Here is a 23,306-nt window from a genome sequence, read left to right on the forward strand (position 1 = left end):
CCAGAACTGAACAGGGATAAGAGTGAGACCTGCTGGTACTGAATCTTTTACAGGAACATTCCTCTATGATTCAATCTTTCAGTGATACAGAGGAAGTAACATAATCCAATTCAACCCAATGGCAATCGCAAACACTCAGATCAGTGCAGAGCGTGATGGCCACTTTCAGAAGATATTTCTCGAGCCTGATTCTCCACCCTATCCAGGTTCAAGGCTTGAAAGACACCAACATTACCGGAGTTAAGGATGTTCTCTCTCTAAACAGCATAAGCAACTTGACTGCAATTTGTTATAAAGATTTTTTAACTGTCACAGATGGCATATAGTAGGAAGTTAGTCTTTGGCAACACTCCTGGAATGGCTGGAATTACTGATGGAGAACACTGACAAGGCAGAGCAGCAGATACACATGACTTATAGAAGACAACAGAAGACTGTAAGGTTTGCAGACAGAAATTAACACAATCAAAATATCTCACAGCACAGATGCACCTCACCACTTCAGGATTTTAAACAAACTGAAGTGTCCCTAGGTATGGCTGTGCCCAAGCATCAAGTATTAGAAAGGGCAGAGTACATCTCTGCAGATATAGTGATAGTATGATATTTTCCAGACCACGGTGAAAAACATTAATACATTCTGAGTTATCCTCAATGAGTACATACAGGGGAAACCATCAGGTGAATATGGAATTGATCATTTTAAGTGTCTGCTGAATTATTTAAGACAAACTAGCCTTCATCAGGCCTCACTCTAATCTTCAATTTACTCTAGTGAAATCTTCTCCTTTGGTACGAACTCATTAAAAACACATCCATCAACGAACAATCTGTGAAGCCATGTGAGGATTGCTTGCCAAATTCTATTTGGGTTAGCTATCAGTGTATTTCACTAGGTCTGGGCATTAATTATTTCTGAAACAATATTTCATAGTTCCCTCAATTTTATCTTTGAGTAAATAAAAGTTATCAAAAAAAAAAAATCTGTTTCTTTTTTTTTTCCACTCCCAGACAATATGGGAACATACTTCCAAATATCTCAAGTTTTAAGAAAAGAAATGAAGCAGGAGCTATCACACGTGGCTCTTGAGACACTATTCTCAGGTGTGAGACTCTTTGTACAGTTGCCTACACCCAAGGTCAAACGTATTAGCAACTGTTTACCTCAAAAGTGTTTATAAGGAACGTAAAAATTATGATTTTTTTAAATGGAACTGCATTCACATATTTAAAACCAGGACTATTTTACACCACTAAGGATTACAGGCACTGAAGACTCTACACGCTTACTACTGGATTCAGCTCCTTCCATGCAGCATAACCAAATCAGAACTACTTTTGGGAACAGTTCCTGGTGCAACAGGTGGTTACCATATGTTGGCATGGACAGGCCTGAAGCCTCAGCATTGTTGTGTGGGCAAGAGAGTGGGGAGAGGTGGATGTGTGCTGCTGGGGAGTTAATGGGGAACTATAGTTTCAGAACATTCTTAGCTGGAGCAGCAAGAAAGCATAATCTATCATAACAACATGCAACTCTAAAGAATCAATTATATTTTGAGTATTCTGGCACTGATCTGTATAAACTGCAACCCAAAATAACTTGGGGAGGGTGGGGGCAAAGATCTGGAGCCACCTGATATGGGACCAAACATTGCCATGCACCTCTGTGCCTCCAAAAGCACCCTGAGATATCAGGGCCAAAAGGTGCAGGGATGCCTGATAGACACTCAAATTCTGAACAGCTGGAACATGCTTGTACCCAACTTCCCTATGATGTGCTGCTCAGTCTTTACCATGATGAAAAAGGGAAGACGTGCTTTGTAACCATTATAACTTGCCTTAATAAACCTATCTGCCTCTGTCTTATTCTTGAGTCCTCAACTATCTGACTGGATGCTCAGCTCCTGAGATCTCTTACTATCTTCCAAGCTGTGCCCAGAAATTGGTTGGGAAAGCGCAATTCTGCACAGGCTAAAAGCATACCTCTGTCTATTCTAACAAATTAGCACTGTGGACAATTAAGGTTCAATGTCCAAAAGCATTCTCCGGTGCTTTTTAGTTGAGTAGTACAGACACAGCCTTAAAATGTCATCTAGTAATTTATCATCCCCACAACTGCCAAAAATAGTGGGATACAAGATGGTTCAGAAAGTTGTTTTCAAAATATTGAATAACATTCAAAACCAATATAAAAATTAATGAGAACTGAATTATGGATGGTTTTGGTCACTATTCTTCCCTGAATTATTTTAGTACAAAAAAAAGAAAGTCCATGAAGGACATGAAGGACTGCATATGTGAAAGAACACTTATAGATCAAAAAGAATAAAGGTTTTCTGGACCTCATATAAAATGTAAAACCTGTGTGGATTCTCTGAACCATCACCTGCAACAAGCTACTCTAATCAACCATTATTTTGCTTCCTTTCAAATACAAATGTATTGAAGAGTAAGAAAAAAACCAAATCCATCCAACACTTGCCTCAAGTATTTTCAGCATAAAACAGCAATGCAGATAATTTCAGTAAATCTTTGTCATTCCAGAATCTCTTTCTCTGAATTTAACATTGTAACTTGTGTGTACAAAACCTGAGATAAGCGTAACTCAAAAAATGGGATATCATTCTGTGTTAGCAATTTCTTACCATTAATCCCCTAATAAAATCTACCTTACTGATTTGAGATAGATTTCCAGGTAGCTTGCTTAGTAAAGGCAGAGATCAGATAATCATCCTATGACCTAGGCCTTAACTGAGATTTGTGATATGATATCCTAGGCACAAAGTGTTTATTTTCATCAGAAAGGTGTTCTTAAAAATATGTAATGAAGTAGTGTTACCATACTAATTGCAATGTTTATATGCCATAAGCTATCCGAAACACTACTATGTTTGGACATTTTGGTTAATGTATGTATAGCATAAGCAGGGAAACATCCTTCACTCCATTCTGTTCTCCTATGGGAGAATCAACTATTTATGTCACCCAAAAAGGGTACCAGATCAAAAAGATGTCTGATGACACCCTCCATAGTTTCCCTAGTCAGTCAATTCCATTGTTTTGTTATTCTATCAGAAAAATATTCCCATTATCTAACCTGTAGCTTTTTTGTCAAAAATGAAAGCCTATTACATGCTGCCGTTCCAATCATCAGTATTCACAGTAAATTACTTCCTTCCTTTTTCCATTTTTCCTACACATATTTTGAGAGACACTCTATCTTGCTCTTAAGTTAAAGAACTTACAAACAATATTTCTTCATATCACATGTTCCTATAGCTATCATCATTAGTTATCTATGGAGTCTCTGTTTTGGTTCACACATTGATGTACTAAACACCTCCAAACTGAATGTAATATTCTAGCTGGGGGTTCAGCAGTAGTGAACAGAGGAAAATTCAGAAGTTTTACAGGCTATATTTGTACACCTACATTTCAGTTTCACGTACGTTTGTTGGCTGCAAAAAGAAGACACAAGTGATTCATGTCTGACTTATGATCCATTACAATCCACTGTTCTTTATCAGAACTTCTCCATTAACTATAGACTTTAACTCTACGATCACTGACATTTAAATCTTGAGTCACTGATGTTCCTAAAATATTTTTCACTCTCATTAAGCAACCTATACTTGTCAAAAACCCTTTAGTAAAATGAGTTATCCAGCAAAAAAGTAAAATTATTCAAGGGCCAGTCACAACAGTGCAATGTAACAACAGAATGATTACTGTAATCTGAATTATGATGCTTCCGACACAAAGAAAGCACAGTATCCAACCACCTCCACAAAAAAAAAAAAAGCATTGCTTAAAATCTAAATTATCTCAACATATCTGAAATACTTAAGATGTATATTTATCACTCCCATATTCTTTCAAACACCATATTTACTCCACAAATTAAAAGGAGAGCTGTCTGTCAACAAGTTCTTTTCCAAATGCATGTTTCTTGCTGAACAGACTTTTAGAAGTAAGTGGAAAGAGTTCAACGTCTTCTTTTTCTCAGTGGCACTTCCTGTCTGCAGGATAGACATTCATGAAAGCCCTTTTTACTCTGGCTACATCATTAGGTCAATGTGATTTCTTCCTGCTGTATCAATCTTTAAACAGAAATATTAAGGTTGGTATGAATAGAAATGGGCGCATGCATGTAAGCAGCAGAAGACACAGCAGCACAAGGGTCAACAGAATGAACTGTATTTCTTCTCAGGACACCATTCCCAGCAAGTTGCAGTGGCAAGTTGAATATGAGTCAACAGTGTGTCCTGGGAGCCAAAAGGGCCAGCTGAGTCCTGGGGTGCATCAAGCAACAGCATAGCTAGCTGGGCGAGGGAGGTGGTTGTCCCACTCAACACTGCACTGGTGCAGCCCCACCTCGAGTACTGCGTGCAGTTTTGGGCACCTCAATATAAGAAGGACATGAAACTATTAGAGTGTGTCCAGAGAAGTGAGACCAAGATGGTGAAAGGTCTCGAGGGCAAAACTTAGGAGGACAGGCTGAGGTCACTTGGTCTGTTCAGCTTAGAGAAGAAAAGGCTGAGGGGAGACCTCATCGTGGTCTACAACTTCCTCTCAGGGGGGGCAGTGGAGGGGGAGGTGATGAGCTCTTCTTTCTGGTGACCAGGGACAGGTCATGAGGAAATGGAATGAAGCTGCATCAGGGAAAGTTCAGGTTGGACATTAGGAAAAGGTTCTTCACTGAGAGGGTGGTCGGTCACTGGAACAGGCTCCCCAGGGAAGTGATCAAGGCACCAAGCCTGTCAGAATTCAGGGAGCATCTGGACAACGCTCTTAGTCATATGATTATTTTTAGGTAGTCTTGAGAGGAGCAGGGAGTTGGACTCAATGATCCTTATGGGTCCCTTCCAACTTGAAATATTCTATGATTATTCCTTTTCTTATTAGCCCATCAGTAAACTGTAAACAGGTGTTTTAAACATAGATTCTAAACAAGGCAAAGAAAACAGTGGGCAGCAACCTGGCCAAGATTTACAAGAAGCTTAAGTTAGGAGATTCTGAGATAAAGACAACCTCATGGCAACTGATGACTTGTGATCACATAAAAGATCTGTCCAAAAAAGCTTGCTGTCACCAATCAAGAACCACCACAGAGACGTAATATGGTGTTGAGAGAGTCCCTTGTCCTCTGTGCTGCACATCAACAACCCTGGCCAGACTGCTTGGACACGCACATGGTGGTGCTCAGAAGAACGTGGGTATGACAGCACAAGTGAATTAAATCTATAAGAGACCGAGCAGGTAAAAAATCAATTTACAACAAGATTTTGGAAGTAAAAATCACTTTTCCTTAAACTCTCACCCTGAGAGGTTTTTTCCTATGCTCATTTTTCCATGCAAGTCTGAAACTTGAAAGCTTTAGGTTACTGTAAACTTCTCTTTTGTATTTATCCTTCAGCTTAGAAGTTCAGAAAGTTTACTTCAAACAAGCAAGCAATAAGATGCCCTTATCAGTTGCTTCATGACCCTTACAATTTTAATATCTCAGAAAAAACCCTCAGACTCACATCTAATTAATACAAAATAACAATAGAAGATAATAATTAGTACTTGAATATTTTACATTCAAGAAGCACTGAACAAATGTTGACTCACATAGATCTATTATAGCTTTATTAAAAACAATTATAATGAACAATGGTTTATTTTTCAACTCTCCAGCAGTCTCTCAAATAGGCACATATTATTTCTCTTCTCACACTATATTTCTTAAAAGGCTCTAACCTTGCTTGCCTGAAATTAATACCAGTGTATTATTGGATCACATTCTTAATTATGCTGTATTCAAGCAAGCGATCTCCATTAGTTCCTTTTGTTCTTATTTTCAAAATGTCCTACACAACTGTTAACCATAACTCAGAAGAGCATTTAACTTGGACTTCCTATTTATCTACAACATAATCTGTCTTTAAAAAAGGTTCATAAGAGTTCTTCTTGAGAAACTACTCTTAGTCATGTCTCCCAATAAACCAGCTGATCTAGAAACTTTCAGCTTCTGCTTTCTTCAACATAACTATATTTTTCTTTTATTTTGTCATCTCTAAGTTTTCCTGTGAAGTTGAATTGCACCTCCATGGTCCAAATCCCTTTACTTTACCTGTTCTTTATACCTTAAGATTACCCACGGTGGTGTTTCTCCTTTTAAGTTTCTCTCAAGAGAATATCTAAATTAACATTATTTTTTCTGAAGTTATCAGAAAACTTCACTTGGCAGCCAAATGGAAGCTTTAGATGGCCTAAGCAAGAGCTAAGAAAAGCAGGGCTGTCCCCAGGTGAGTCAACAGTGGACTCATGACAGAACAGTATCAGTGTCTGCAGTACAAAGGAAAAACATACTCTAATGGAGTAGAACTGAAGCAATGTTAGATGTTAGCTTAGCACACATAGCCAGATGTCATGGTTTAACCCTAGCAAGCAACTAAGCACCACACAGCTGCTTGCTCACTCGCCCCGCAGTGGGATGGGGGAGAGAATCGGAAAAAAGGTAAAACTCACGGGTTGAGATAAAAACAATTTAATAGGACAGAAAAGGAAGAAAATATTAATAATGATAAAAGAATATATAGAACAAGTGATGCACAATGCAATTGCTGACCAGCCGCTCCCCAGCCAGTTCCGGAGCAGCAGCTGCGCCTCTCTGGCCAACTCCCCCCAGTTTGGTTTTTTTGTTCAGCATGATGTCATATGGTACTGAATATCCCTTTGGCCAGTTTGGGTGAGCTGTCCTGGCTGTGTCCCCTCCCAGCTTTTTGTGCCCCTGGCAGGGCAGTATGAGAAGCTGAAAAGTCCTTGACTTCGTGTAAGCGCTGCTCAGCAACAGCTAAAACATAAGTGTGTTATCAACACTATTCTCATCCTAAATCCAAAACACAGTACTATACCAGCTACTAGGAAGAAAATTAACTCCATCCCAGCTGAAACCAGGACACCAAAGAGAGGCCCTGTTGATCCTGGAAAGCCACACAATACCCTGAGAGTTATACTAAGAGGGAAAAACCAACCAAACAACAAAACAACCACACAGCTAAAACAGCTATGCATATTGGTTTCTGTCTCAGCTATAACTAGACACATGTTGCATGGTCATCAACGTTCAAGACAGGCATTGTGCTATGCCACCAAGGCAAAACCATTAAAGTTAAAAGGAAGCTGAAACTTGAGATGACCAAATAATAGCTAGAACAGGGGACAATACAATTATGTGCAAGTAAATATGAGAAACTCTTCAACTTCTGGCAGGAAATTGTCCAGTATTTCATGGAACTACGAGCGAAAACAGAAGCAATGAAGCTGCCAGGGCTTAGCAAAAGGACACAACAACAGGGCTGATAAATACACTCGAGGCTAGTAGGCCTCAGTCTTTGGAAGAAGCAATTGAGAATTTCATACACAGACAAGACCACTACTTTGAACAATGCAGTTTTGAAAGAGACCAACTTCTAAGAATTTCACACAACCAAGATAAGGAACTTCTACCAGCTAGAGAGTAAGGGTCAGAAGGAAATTGAAATACCAAAACAAAAAAAGCAAAAAAAAAACCAAAAAAAAAAAGTAGAAAATTTGTTTACATGAGGAAGATAGAAGGACAAAAACCAGCAATGAGCTCATCATAAACAGTGGAATACGAGGAAAAGATACACCATCAATACTGTAACAGGGATGAAGATAAGTAAGAACATAGCTAAACTTTTATTCAGCTAAGAGTTATTGGATATATTGATACAGCAGAGTGAATGTCTTAACAACAGGTGAAATGTATTCCAAAGAATATGTAATGGACCGAGTTTTGAAGCAAAAAATTCAGACAGAAAGAAGTTACTGCAAGCATGGATGGACATAACAGTACATAGACAAGTGTTTATACTTGTCATAAAAATTGCCAAATATTTATCTTTATCTCCTTAAAGACAGACAAAGTAAATGCTTAACTCTTTGCATTAAGAAGAAAACAAGAGTTAAAAATTTTAAATCTGTCTGACAACAAAATCTGGGATCATCAAAAAAGTGAAGATGACAAAAAGTAAAAGAAAAGCAACTGCTATATGAATCAATGGACATAAGTGTCAAATATTAGGTGTTTCAGACACAAAAATACTGCAGATGTTTAAAGCATGAGACTTGTCCAACAGAAAGTTTCTTTCTCTATCTTTGTCATGCAGACAGAAGAATTACCTCACACTGCTCTAACAGTGCAGGAAATTCTTTATACACATGCCTAAAACTCTTTTACAAACCTTTTGCAAAAAAAGTTATATAGCATAGTTCAGCACAAAAAGTGCAGTCAGGTAAATATTAGTTTTGTAGCTAACATACAATTGCCCAGACCTGATTTAGAAATGTCAAACAAAAAATGTAAGATTAAAAAAAGGCTTTATTTGTAACAATGATTTCCAAAGTCCAGTTATTTATTTCAGAAATCTCCATTGTTATTTAGTAAAAATATCTTCTTAAAGTTAATACATTTTATTTTTCTTCTAAAAAAAAATTCTAAACTATTGCTTGATATCCCAACATTTATTTCTAATTTATTATTTCTGTGATTCCAACTCTTCTTTCACTAGAATACTCAAAAAACTTTTAAGATACATGATGTGAGTTTAATTATCATACTCTTACAATCGTAAAAACATTACCAGTGGCTTCTGATTCACTCCTTGACTGTGACGACCAAATAAAAGAAGACTCACAGACAAACTGAAAAAGGAATGCAAGAGTTCTCCAGTGTTTTGTCATTTTGTTTCTGTGGTAAAAAGATATTTCATGAGGATGTCTCAAGAACTCAATTTCTTCTTTGCCCAATAAATTTTAGCAAAATAGTTCAGTGTTTCAGCACCTTTATTATCTCTTATGCAAAAGACCCAGAGAAATAGGCTATATTGTATACCTTAGGTATAACGAAATCTTCTAGGGCTGGATAAGACTGCATAAGAACAAAAGCTTTTGGAGAAAATGTCTGAAATGCAAAGCATCATTGTTGATGGCAAACATACCGGGTTTTGTTTCAGATGAAAGCCAAATACACACCTGTACTCAGCAGCAAGGCTTGAATGGTGGTATGGCAGTAGTTCATCAATGAAAATCCATTAAACGGATTACTGCATTTAAAGTATCAGTCATGATTAATAAATCTAACTTGTAACTTTTATATCAACTTCACTGAAAACAAATGAGATTGACATTACTAAACGATCTGCACCTTATATCAACATTGTTTATTTGATACGATGACAGAGACTATGCCCAAAATTAGAAAAAATATTCCGTAAACCAATACTTTTTTCTCAGTAGGAAAAAAATACCTGCAAAACAAATCAACACTGCTAAATGTTTTAAGTCCTAAAGCAACATAATACTTATACTGCCCGTTGGAGAAAGCACCAGGAAAATAATAAAAAACCCACCAGAAAACCCCAACTTTCTGTCAATAATCACCTACCAAGACAATCATTTAGCTGAAGTCCCATTCAACTTAGATGGGTCTCACATTGCAAGTGTGCTGTCATATGACTACTCATTTCTAAACACAATCCTCATCATTAACAGGTTTTATAGACTATATCGCCCAATATCAGTCATAACCAATGAAACCTCCAAGAAAATAATGCGAAGATTAAATTACTTTAGGAGGCAGTTCATTGCACTGAGTAAAACCAAGTACAAAACAAGAACTATAGTAAACCAAAATGCAATTGAGTATTTAAATGTCAGCAAGCACAAGCATACTTCATCAAGAATTCGACCAACAAAACACAGCATTCAAAACAACATCAACTTAAGATAATACTATGAAGTTAAGTTAAAGTGCTTAATAAGATGAACAGATTTAATGTAGTTTTCATAAAATAGTTCATATGGATGTGTGCAAGCCAAAAAAAAAAAAAAAAACCAAACACCAAACTCCACAGTAATAGGTGATAATATCTATGTTCTGAGACATCAGCCTGGAATAAGTGAAAGAAAGAACATACAGGAAAATAAAGCAGTTTATCTAAAAGAAAACCTAAAGCCTGGAAGAGAAGATAAGGATAATAAAAGCATTCATTTTATACTTACTGCTGAATGAACAGAAAACATAAAAGTGCAAAATAACTTAAAAAGAAGAGGATAATTGCAGAAACCACAAAAGCAACCCATAGAGTCACTGGGGGGGTAAAAAAAAAACCAAACAAACACGCAAAACCACAAGGCACACTCATGAAGGAAACCTGAACTGTTTAGAGTCATGCCCTCAATGTCTTTAAGCCAACAACAACAGTTAATTAACATCAGTTGAAGTAAAACATACAATACTGTAACTGTCACAGCATGCCAGTATCTCAGTAAGTGTCTAGCTGTTTCTTTAGGAGTACCAAATCTTGACTTTGAATACAAAGCCAGAAGGATAAAAGAAGGTTTCCATGTTTCCATTATAAATTTTTTTATTATCACACAAGTAGTAATTATCAGTTTACTCACTACTTAGGCTCTTCCTTGGGAGTCAAATAGTTTAGTCGTTCCCTTAATCACAACTTTAGAGCAAATTAACATGGGATCTCCGAATTCTCTGAAATACCATAACTACAAGACACTACTCAACTAAAAGATAAACCTGAAAATCTTTTATTGTGTGTTTAAGTTTGATTCTCCTCATTTGAAAAGAATAGCAAAAAATGAGGCATAAAACAGCAATTCTAAGGAAAAAAAAAAACCAAAACCAGCTATACTGAGAAGATTCATATTTGTGTCAACAGCAGTTCTTAAAGAAATGAGTAAAATGTTCTCAGCTGGCTCCCCAGCCAGAACAAAACAAAAGATACAAGACAGCCTGATGGAGATTGAAGAACTTTGAAAAGCAGATGTATAAGATTCCATGTTCAAAGAGTGAAAAAAGTGACTTATTCAAAACTTCCCCCCTCCAAGAGAAATGTTTCATGTTAAAAACTGACTGTAGCTTGTTCTCTGAAGTCAGCTCTAGTAGATGCATAGAAGGTGTGACACTAGAAAAATTGTGCCTAATTATGGGGTTTGGTTTTGTTTGTGGGGTTTTTTTAATGCTTTGCATGGAAAACTAGGGAAAGCACACACTTGCACTGTTCAGTGGGAATCTGGTTGTTCCTTCAGAAAAGAAACTCCACCAACTTTTGAGATATAAGAACTCTTATTATTTAATGCAATGTTTTTCTGAATTATCACATTGACTCAATTTTTTAAGACAAATTTATCAAATCAGTTGGGCCACATCCAGCAAAACTTGACCTATAGTGCTACTGGTCTGGCTCTTTTTTCCCCATAAGCCAAGTTTATTTTCAGAAGACATCTTATGTTAAGTATTAGAGGGCTCCTGTTAGTATGTCCAGTTGTAGTAAGTCTGACATTTTTAAAGAGCAAAAGACAGACTTGTCAGTTGGGTGAGGCTAAAATATGAAATAAAAATAGCAAAGCAGGCTTTCACCTATGTGGAATTAATTTTTGAATGTCTTTTTTGGAATCAATGTTTATTCTTGATAATAAAGTAAAAGATATGTTTGCTACTTAACTTTGTATTTTACTAATTCCATTACAATGCATAACCCTGCATATAATTGACCTATATAAGTATTTCCCCAAAGAGTCAGTTACATACATATTACTGCTGGAATGATTTGGCATAGTCAAATAGGTGTCTGCTCCTCAGCCAGTACAGTTCATGGTCAAATTTAGGGGTGTAAACCCATCTTTACTGGCATTTTGCCATAACTCCTCAAATGAAGCTGCTGAAGTTTAGACATGTTGCTTATCTCTCTCATCCTGGCAGACACAGTTTGAAACAAGGTTATCAGGGAGAAGCATCATGCTCAGTCTACTTTATTCAGCACAGGACACTTGAATTTTTCTCAGTAAGACTGATACATATGAACTCTTCTCTACATCAACAATCTAACCTTTCAGTTTTCTAATATTAAATTTTCTGGAAACCCATGAACTTTTAATATTATTGAACAAAAATATAGAGCTCATTTATAGAGCTCATTTCCAGAATAGACTCTATTTTTTTTATTATTGCTTAAAAGTAAAACTAATGTTTGATGTTTACATAAAACTTAAACATGAAAACCAAAAATGTTTACATAAAGAAGGTCCAATTCTGACAAGCACAGAAAAACTTCTCATCTGTGGCACCAAATAGCATAAGAAAGAAAAAAAAAAAAAAAAATCACAGAAAAGGGAGCTTGACAAAGTTTGTAAAATATTCCAATACTAGCTTTCTCCTCTTTTCCTGTGTTGCTTATCACAGTGTCATCTAAATGTCTGGGTCAGCCAGATTTGTATACATAGATCGGACTATATATTCCAAGGACACACAATTAGCATCTACTGTATATCAGCTGCAGTATTAGTCCATGTTCAAGAAAGAGAAATAATATGCAAGTCAGAAAAAAAAAGCATTCAAAGCCTGAAACCACGGAAAAATCTAAAGAAAATTTAACAAGTCAGAAGGTACAATTTAAGTCAATGTAAATTATTTTTAAAAATTATTGAAGTGATTCTTCAGGGGTTTGGGGTATTTTTTTTTGATGTGGTTTGTGGTTTTGCTTTTTTTTAAGAGACATTAATATATTGATGCATCTTAACTTTACGTTGATTACCACAATTAAGTAAATAAATGTAGAAACTCTCATTTATAAAATTACAGATTTAGACCAAAATTTCCACCTGGAGAACTGATTCAAACCTCATAATCATTATCACAGCCTCCTCCCAGTTCTCACCACCAAAAGGTTGAATTCTGTTGGTCATGGTAGATTTGACTGCTAACCTGTTTCTCTCTTTCTAAAGCTCTGTAATATAAACTAGGCTTAAAACAAACCTAAAACTTACCATTGTGAAATCGACCTTTGTGAAACTACTGCTACTTTCTGAATTGAATAAACAAATATTATAACACATCTCATAAAATAAAAAAATATGTTTTGACTGGATTTTTTTTGTTGAGGGAGGATACTTCTTTTAAAGGATCTCAGAGACCTATTCAACGACGTTTTGAGATAAGTGGTGATAACTTAATCAAACAAAGTAAAGTTAAGATAGCGATGAACTATAAATAGATCCCTTGAATGTCTGATAAAACCTCAACAAGAAATGAAAAGCAAAAGATTTCATTAGCTTTTTTAACTAAGTAATTTGGACCAAGAGAAATTGATAATTTGGCTTCAATCAGAAAACTATATATAAAAACCTCAGAAAATGAATAAAAGTGTTAAAAAGAGTGATGTTCTTCCTCTTTTTTTTCTTGCTCCCAGAATGTAGTTAGAAGTATCCCAAGAGCACAGAAACCAGCATTACATTAAATGTACAATGACTGTTACTCCTGTTAAAGACAGATCGAAAATGAGCAGCGGCAACAGCTTTCAGCAAAAGCACCAGTTGAGAGCTAGTTTTGTTTTACAAATACCTATACTCAAAGAAGACTGCCTATGTCACGTCTGTAACTGACGCCAATTCAGTGCAGTGGTGTCTCCTGACCAGACCAACATTCTTCAGTGGATTCAGAATAGGGGGCACTTGCTCTTATATCCCATACCTGTACTCCAGCTGTTCCAATATTTAAGTACAGGTATTTGATATCCGCTCAGATAACTACCAACAGCAAGTGCCTACTGTTTCAAAGACATGATACTCCTTTTCCTGAAGCCCACAAATACAACTAAAAGAATTATTCCCTCCCAGGGGAATCTTCCCAGATGAAGCTAACAATTACCATCTTAGCTTGAAATGCTAAGAGTAGACAAGAAAAATCACAGACTTATATAGATATATGCACCCAGGAAAAGAAATAACCTTATTTTGTGTTTGTCTGGATGAAATAATGAATAATTATGAATTATGAGCTACATAGAAATTATATCCAAACTGTATTTCCATAAAAACCATCAGCTGCCAGTACTGAACTAGCAGTATCTTCTTTTCTCTCTTCCAGTCTTCCTTTGCTAATTCAACCTGGGAGATATTATACATGTTTCTTCTGCTGGGAATGGAAAAAGTGACTACAAGTACTCTTGACAGAATGTACCATAAAACATAGGAGGAAGGAAGCAGAATAGGTTAACATGGCGATAACTACAGTATTTTCCTCTCATTTACATGGAGAATAGAAAGAAAAACATCAGTGTAGAAAACTTAATTGAAAAAGTTAAGATTTATTAATGCAAACAAAAGTAAAGCCAAACTATTTTAGCTATAGGAACTCAAAAATAGCTCTGTATCTCTCAGTGAAACTTTGCCACAGAAAATACCACTGATTTTTTTTTTTTAACTAAATTACTTTTTTTGAAGAAAGAGAATCCCAGATCATTCCAACAGTAATATTGCAACAGTCAGGCCTTCCACATGCATGGCTATCTCCACTACAAGTCCGATTAAAAGGCAGCACTTGTACTCTTCTCCCAGTCTGGAACCTCCTTACATTTCGGAAGAAGCAGCTGGTATTGTTTCTATAATATTATACTAAAACTGTATTTCAGGAAAGGACAAAAAAAAAGCGATAAAACAGAACTCACCACAACTCCAAACTGCTCTGGCTCAGACAAATTATTATAGTCGCTCTTGAACTTGGTCAATGCATTCAATTGTTCTTGTTCAGGAAGATGTTTTATTAAATTCTATAAAGAAAAATGAAATAGGCTTAAAAATCTTAGATTCCATGTTGCTTGTATTATGGTAGGCAAATGATATTACACATACGCACCATTACCATACACTCCAAAGACAATACTCCTTCCTGAAGACAGTAGAATGTAAATAAACAACGCACAAATTAACGTAACTGAGAGTGTAAAAAGCAAGTGATTCAATACTGCTAGCTAGCACATTTTGCTGATTCTACAAACATTTCCATAGTCTTATTTTAAACACCATTGTGCTGGTTTTGGCTGGGATAGAGTTAACTTTCTTCATAGCAGCTAGTATGGGGCTGGGGCTGGAAACAGTGTTGGTAATACAGGGATGTTTTAGTTACTGCTGAGCAGTGCTTACACGGAGTCAAGGCCTTTTCTGCTTCTCACACCGCCCCACCAGCGAGTAGGCTGGGGGTGCACAAGAAGTTGGGAGGGGACACAGCCGGGACAGCTGACCCCAACTGACCAAAGGGATATCCCATACCATATGATGTCATGCTCAGTATATAAAGCTGGGGGAGGAAGAAGGAAAGGGGGCACATTCGGAATAATGGCGTTTGTCTGCCCAAGCAACCGTTAGGCGTGATGGAGCCCTGCTTTCCTGGAGATGGCTGAACACCTGCCTGCTGATGGGAAGTGGTGAATGAATTCCTTGTTTTGCTTCGCTTCCTTGCATAGCTTTTGCTCTACCTATTAAACTGTCTTTATCTCAACCCACGAGTTTTCTCACTTTTACCCTTCCGATTCTCTCCCCCATCCCACCTGGGGGGAGTGAGCGAGTGGCTGTGTGGTGCTTAGTTGCTGGCTGGGACTAAACCACGACAACCACTTTTAAAGAAAGAATATGCTTGATAGGCACTATGCAAACAGAACACTAAGATGCAAATAGAACAAGAATTTCAATTGTAATGTATCCATCTAAAGGACAGCAACAATAATTAATGTTAGACAAACGGTATTTTGAAAATGGATAATTTATTTTCTAGTATTTTAAAACAAAATCTTAAACCCGTTAGACATTACTTAGCCTGAAAACCTGCCAGAAGTAGGAATTCAGAGGTGGGACTCAGCTTCAGCTGAATTCAGGAGTCCATATGGATAGCTTGGACATGTACACAAATTAATATCTTGTGAACCCAGGTAAGAGAATCTAAGCTTGTCATCTGAAGAATCCTCAGACTCCCTGGAGCTTCTTGAGCACTTCGACGCCTGTATTTATGTATAGACACTTACACTTAGGCACCTGAATTCCACTCGAATTACAATCAGCTAGGTTAGCTAAAAATGCTTATTCTGAGGTTCTAGAAGTAGAAAGCTTCTCAAACATTTAATTATGGTATATAATTTGAGTCAGTAGCTCAGTTCTGTCCCTTCCCAAGACGACTACTATAACTACAAGGCAAGAGATAGGGTCCCTCTAGCCCGCTCTCTTCCTTATCTTATGACTTTTGTGTTCCTGGTTACACAGTGACTAAGCTTCCATCATAGTAAGAAAACAAGAAAAAGATTGTGTTCTTTCTTAAAACACTCCCTCGTCTACTGGTAAGATCACTCTTCTGAATGGAAATAAAGATTCAATCCTTCTAACACTAAATCAGGTCTAACAAACACAGATATCCCAATACCTGCTACCATATTTCGGAAAAGGATCAGAAACACTAACTAGCATTTCCCCATTACTAAACAAAAAAAGCAGACATTTCTGTTAAGTCAAAATCTTTTTATTACTCTGCAAGTAAATAGTTTTGGTGATGTAGGGAAAAGGTTAGCGACCTGCTATACCACTTAGACACCCACAAGTCTATGGACTGGATGGGATCCACCCAAGAGTACTGAGAGAGCTGGTGGAAGAGCTCACCAAGCCACTTTCCATCACCTAGCAGCAGTCCTGGCTAACCTACAGTGGAGTGGAGATTAGCAAATGTGACGCCCATCTTCAAGAAGGGCCAGAAGGAGGATCCGTGGAAATACAGGCCTGTCAGCCTGACCTCGGTGCTCAAAAAGATTATGGAGCAAATCATCTTGAGTGCCATCACACAGTACATATGGGACAACCAGGCGACCAGACCCAGTCAGCATGGGTTTATGAAAGGCAGGTCCTCCCTGACCAACCTGATCTCCTTCTATGACCAGGTGACCCACCTAGTGGGGGAGGGAAAGGCTGTGGATATAGTCTACCTAGACTTCAGTAAAGCCTTTGATACCGTTTCCCACAGCATTCATTTGGAGAAACTGGCTGTTCGTGGTTTGGACAGGTGCACTCTTCCCTGGGTAAAAAACTGGCTGCATGTCCAAGCCCAGAGAGTTGTAAATGCAGTCAAATCCAGTTGGCAGCTGGTCACAAGTGGTGTCCCGCACGGCTCAGTATTGGGGCCCATTCTGTTTAATGTCTTTATCAATGATATGGACAAGGGGATTGAGTAGTCCCTCAGTAAGTTTGCGGACGACACCAAGTTGGGTGGGAGTGTTGATCTGCTCTGTTCAGAGGAAGGCTCTGCAGAGGGATCTGGACAGGCTGGATCGATGGGCCCAGGCCAACTGTATGAGGTTCAATGCCAAATGCCGGGTCCTGCACTTGGGTCACAACAACCCCATGCAACACTACAGGCTTTGGGAAGAGTGGCTGGAAAACTGCCGGGCAGAAAAGGACCTGGGGTGCTGCTTGACAGCCGGCTGAATATGAGCCAGCAGTGTGCCCAGGTGGCCAAGAAGGCCAACGGCATCCTGGCCTGTGTCAGAAATAGTGTGGCCAGCAGGAGTAGGGAGGTGATTGTGCCCCCGTACTTGGCACTTGTGAGGCTGCACCTTGAATCCTGTGTTCAGTTTTGGGCCCCTCACTACAAGAAGGACATTGAGGTGCTGGAGTGTGTCCAGAGAAGGGCGACAAAGCTGGTGAGGGGTCTGGAGCACAAGTCTTATGAGGAGTGGCTGAGGGAACTGGGGTTGTTTAGCCTGGAGAAGAGGAGGCTGAGGGGAGACCTTATCGCTCTCTACAACTACCTGAAAGGGGGTTGCAGAGAGGTGGGTGTTGGTCTCTTCTCCCAAGTGACTAGCGACAGGACAAGAGGAAGTGACCTCCAATTGCGCCAGGGGAGGTTTAGGCTGGATATTAGGAAAAATTCTTTAATGAGAGAGTGGTGAAGCATTGGAACAGGGTACCTAGGGAGGTGGTGGAGTCACCATCACTGGAGGTGTTCAAGGAACATGTGGACATGGCATTGTGGGACATGGTTTAGTGGGCATGGTGGTGTTGGGTTGATGGTTGGACTTGATGATCTTACAGGTCTTTTCAACCTTAATGATTCTGTGAGGTGCTGGAGCGTGTCCAGAGAAGGGCAACGAAGCTGGTGAGGGGTCTGGAGCACAAACCTTATGAGGAGCGGTTGAGGGAACTGGGGTTGTTTAGTCTGGAGAAGAGGAGGCTGAGGGGAGACCATATAGGTCTCTACAACTACCTCAAAGGAGGTTGTACAGAGGTGGGTGCTGGTCTCTTCTCCCAAGTAACAAGTGTTAGGACAAGAGGAAATGGCTGCAAGTTGCATCAGGGGAGGTTTAGATTGGATATTAGGGAAAAATTATTCACTGCAAGGGTTGTTAGACATTGGAATAGGCTGCCCAAGGAGGTGGTTGAGTCACCATCCCTAGAGGTATTTAAAAGAGATGTGGATGAGGCGCTTAGGGACATGGTTTAGTGGTGGACTTAGCAATGTTAGGGTTACGGTTGGACTTGATGATCTTAAAGGCCTTTTCCAACCTAAATGATTCTATGATTCTATATACAATCAATACAAAATAATTTACTTAAGTTAGCGAACACGATCTCCATCTGGAAAAATCTTAAAATAAACCCATAATTTTGTCCAGAAAAGATCCTAATTTCTTCTTCTACAGGAAATTCAGCCCGTTAGGATATACAAATTATCTCTCTGGGTCCAGAAAGGTAAAAAAGTCATAGCTATGCTTTGCTTAACATACTTCCCTAATTTAAGAAGAAAGAATTCAACTCTTTAACTAGTACCCCAAATATATATCCCCTAAACTGGTAGTCAACACAGTGGCTCTATGCTATCTTCAGAACCTGTATTAGCTAGTTCAAAGCTAGCCCCAGGTCTTTATTCAAGTTGCAAGAACACTGTTGGATCACAGTACAGATATTCTTCTTGTTAAGGAGTGAAAATACTAGATTTGTAACTAAAGAACAGATGTAACCAAAGTGGTAAAAGTTTTTTAAAAGCAGCTTGAATATTTTGTTTAATACTACTTCTTTTATTTTTTTATAACTCAATCTTTTAGCTTTTGTAACAATTGTCATTTTACAGTAGTTTAGCATTTATCAAACCTTTTTTCTAATGGATAAAAAGACCTAGACAGTCCTTTATCACTGTTTTGTTTTAGTGTAAAAATAGTTACTGTTTTAAGAAATGAAATCCTACTTTGATTCTAAGGATTACGATAAGTAATTTGTTTTACAATATTTTGTCATATCTAAAGTAAGGATCAAGTAGTTTATCAAGAAAGTAAAGTCAGCAAATCAGAAAAGTTAGCCTTACAAGCAAAGGTCTAAATAAACCAAAGGAAGAGTAAATGACAGTTAAAGAGTAGACTGCTTCAACAGAGGGTCCATGCTCACATAAGGATTTTGGTAGGAAAAAAAAGGAACTATTAAAAATGCATGATGATACTTAAAATAACAATGTAAACTGAAATTTTATGGAGCTTGATTTGGACATGGCCAGACTGACTTTGAGCATGAAGAATTTATGATGGTAGTCATATATATCCTTACCATTATTACATTTGGAAAATATTTTTGTAAAAAAGAAAACATGTATTAATTATGGATGAAGATGTCCAGCACTAAATCAGTACCATTGAGCAAAAATGAAAGGGTACAGAGTGTAAAAAGATACATTTTAAATTAGAAATTCATAACCCACTTATTTTTTCTCTTGACACACAATATGCATATAAGCAGCTCTAAATATATAATTCTTACTCTTATTGAGATTAAAATGTTATCGTTTGATGCTAAAATAATTTTCACTTGTAGAAAAACTGACCACAAAACTTTCAAAAAACAGAAACAGTCAAGCGTTGGATGATTGTTTTCAATATTCAGCATCAGGAAAAAAACCCTAAAGACTGGAGGAGGCTCTGATATCAAAGCAGTTTTATGGTGTTCAGATAAAGCTTTTGAACTGCTAGAGATGAAACGCATTTTGAGTATAAAACAGAGAATAAGCAGGAGAAAGAATTTTTACTAACTCACAAGAAACATTCCAATAATTAGTCAATGACTATTTGGATTACAACTTGACTTTTGGAGTTTTTACGTCTTTCAGAACTAGATTTAATTTCTAACTGGAGAAAGGGAGAGGAGGATACATTTTATTTCTTAAGCATAACAAGAGCAGGATTAAGGACAAATCCAACTTGTGACATTAGGGGACACTGAACAATATTTAAAGCCAGCAAAAAAAACTGATGAAAGCAAGAAATTTCTAGAAAGGAGAAGTACCATAATATCTAAGGTATCTTATATAAACAAATAAAAATAGGCATATGCTTGCAAACCTATGTATGCTTTTGCTCTTCTCAGAATTATGAAATCCACAGAACTACATTTTCATAGCATGATCATTACCCATACTTGTGAAGGTTTTTAAAGGTAGAAATAGAGACATACAGCTGGATAGGTAGATTTGTTTAGTAACCGAAGCATATGTGAAGGTGGATATCAAATTTTGAAAGCGATGAGGCACATTATTCTACCACTTCCAAAGAAAGATGGGTGTCTTAAGTGGTTTTTTGAGTTTAAACTCAGGTGGTCCCCTTTTCAAAGTTCTTACAGGGTTGTTTTAGCCCAAAACAAGAAACTTGGATGAAACAATTTGATAAAAAAAGATTACATACAAACTTGCAAAGTAAATTTGGAGCCTCAGTCCTACTGAATTTTCCATTTGATTTAGGCCTGCAAGTGTTTAATCACTTTGCAAAAAAATGCAGTCTATACTCTTGAATCATTTATATGCTTAAAAAACCACCAATATGTGGGACCTGCCATCCTCTAACAGTATGCCTTGTTATATATATGACTGTGTTCATACAGGATACTGTGAGCATTATCAATTGTATTCTGCTACACTGACTTTCACTCAATCACAGAGGCTGCTAACGTCACTGTCCTCTTTTAGGACACGATTCCTCACCTCGCATTTGGCTCTTCAACTTCTCTTGTCCTTTTCTTAAATAAAATTGTTCCCTCCCCTCCAAAAGCAAACACAAAAAGACTCAAATGCTGTCAAAAATATTTTAGATTCAATTCTGATGCCAATATCTAGAAAGAGGTTACTGGATACACTGACTTTCAATATACTCTACTGTTAATACCAATTAAAGGAGTCACAAGATTATCAGCATAGTGTCAAAAAGTATCTCCTATTATTGTTAACCATGCCTATTGCATAAAGAATAAAGTGGGGCTAGGTTGTGTTAGCTATTTTAAATATACAGAGAAGTAGGCATTCTTTATCCCAAGGTATATACCATTGAAATGGAAATAACAGTCCACCGAAGAAATTAAAAAGAAAAAAAAAGTCAACAATTCTCAATGAAAGTAAATTTTTTCTTCTCAGCTTATTGCAACTGATGGAATATTTACCGTATGTTCACATAAAAGTATGTCATTAATTAACTACCCATTAACAGTTTGATGATGTTTTTCCCCAAAGACTAGATGTAAAAAAAATATTTTCCCTTCTTTAAATAATACGTATAGAAATTATCAAGATGCCAGCTTTTCATAATTTTAATATAAAATATTTATTTAGTATATACAGGTTGCTTCATGATATTGTTGAGGACCTAATTTTGTTAACAAGCTTAATTTTCACCACTGAAAAACAGTGCTAAGGTCAAATAGCATGAGAGTCTCAGAGCAAGCATAGACTATCTGAGACAGAGTTCAAACTGAACATAACAACATAGCATATTCCATCTCTCACCTATTCATGCTATTTTAGAGAATTTCTACTATTATTCCAAATAAAATAAAATTAAGATACACATCATGCTTCTTTTGAGCATGAAGACGACCTTGAAAAAGAAAAGTGATTTAAGTGCAAACTAGGATAAACAAACAGCTTAGAGGTGTAAACTGCTCTGTTCATCCTAATAACCCTAAAGTAATAGTTTCAGTGCCAACATTAACTGCATCATTGAACGAAATAAAGAGAATTATACCATCACTATATATACTGTCACTGGAGATGATGGCTTATGTTTGTTCCTTCAAATATTTCTTAAGAGTAACATCTCATTCTTCAAATCGATCAGTAGGCAAGCTCCTTTTAAGGGAAAGTAAAGTCCAAATAGCTAAACAGAGTTGCAATAGAGCTTTGAAATCCAGGTAACAAGAAGTGAGGGCCAAATTGCATGCGGGAAGGAGCATGCTGAACATTGTACAGCCTCCTCAGTAATACCTTACTTTGACATTCCAATATGGTGGAAATTTGTCTTGCAAGCAAAGTACACAAATATAAACTTGCCTTGTTTTGACAAATTGCTCCATGTTGCAGTACAAGTCACACATTTGAATCTCAAAGAGCCTTAATGTTACAACTCATTTTATGACTCTCTCTATTACCTGTATTTATTTCTTCACTAATCAACATTCCTGAAAAAAAAAATACATGTTTCTGAAAAATCTAACTTTTTCTTGGATGTTTCAGTAGGGAATGGCACCCATGTCTCTAATACACTTTCAGGTATGCTGTAGAGATCAGCTATCTAAATCCTCTGTAATTGAAACCTATGCCACATGACCAGTACATTGACAATGATTATGATTTAACATTTATTAGCCATAATAGCAATAATTTAAAGTTCATCACAGTATGTAGGAGTCCTGTCCAAAAGACAGACAATCTTGGTCTAAAGACATATCTTTGCAAATCTAATGGATGTCCATCAAGATGACTGGGGAACACGGCACATGACAGGCAAGGAGAGGTTGAGAGAAGTGGGTTTGTTGAACCATAAAAAAACAAGCCTCAGGGGAACTTAATATGGTCTTCAGGTACCCAACTGGAGGGTACAGAGAAGACACAATCAGGTTCCTCTTGGAGGTGTGCAGCAGAAGGCCAAGGTCACAAGTTGCAACAATGAAAACTCCAGTTATATAAACAAGGAAAGGTTTTTCACCACGGAGTGAAAGTGTTACAGAACATCTCCAAACACAAGGTCAAAAATAAGTGAAAAAGAACGGAAAGAATGTAAAGAAGATACAATGTAACGAAGGTACCTGGTATTTAAACATACTAAAGATAAAAACTATCTCCACTAACTTTCCACTGACTAACAATAACGATTAATACAAGGACAAATTCTAGAAAAACAGAGTGCCAAAATAGTGTCCTAAGGTTGACCTGCCTCATTATAATCTCATTATAATGTGAAAACCACACCTCCTAACTAGAAAATGCCCCCAACCCAAATAAGCCCCTACTCTCTGGGAATGTGTAGTGAATTAAAAGCAAACTGTATCTTTAAGATAAAGTAAGAAAGGTACTAACCAATAGTTAGTTAAGGGGTAGGACCAGTAGGCATAACTAACTTTGTTAACCATTTTAAATACCTGTCATGATTTTAACCCAG

The 23,306-nt window shown here is 37.3% G+C and overlaps 1 protein-coding gene across 1 annotated transcript in view; it reads right to left on the reverse strand.

Annotated features, from left to right (window-relative positions):
- Positions 1-23,306, reverse strand: part of DIAPH3 (diaphanous related formin 3) — a 254,424-nt gene that overhangs the window by 114,681 nt on the left and 116,437 nt on the right. The window contains exon 21 of the mRNA XM_059831346.1: positions 14,535-14,636. Coding sequence (XP_059687329.1) covers positions 14,535-14,636 — 102 coding nt within the window. The remainder of the gene's footprint in view (positions 1-14,534; positions 14,637-23,306) is intronic.

The sequence above is a fragment of the Gavia stellata genome, chromosome 1 (genome assembly GCF_030936135.1).
Source record: "Gavia stellata isolate bGavSte3 chromosome 1, bGavSte3.hap2, whole genome shotgun sequence".
Classification (NCBI taxonomy): Eukaryota; Metazoa; Chordata; class Aves; order Gaviiformes; family Gaviidae; genus Gavia; species Gavia stellata.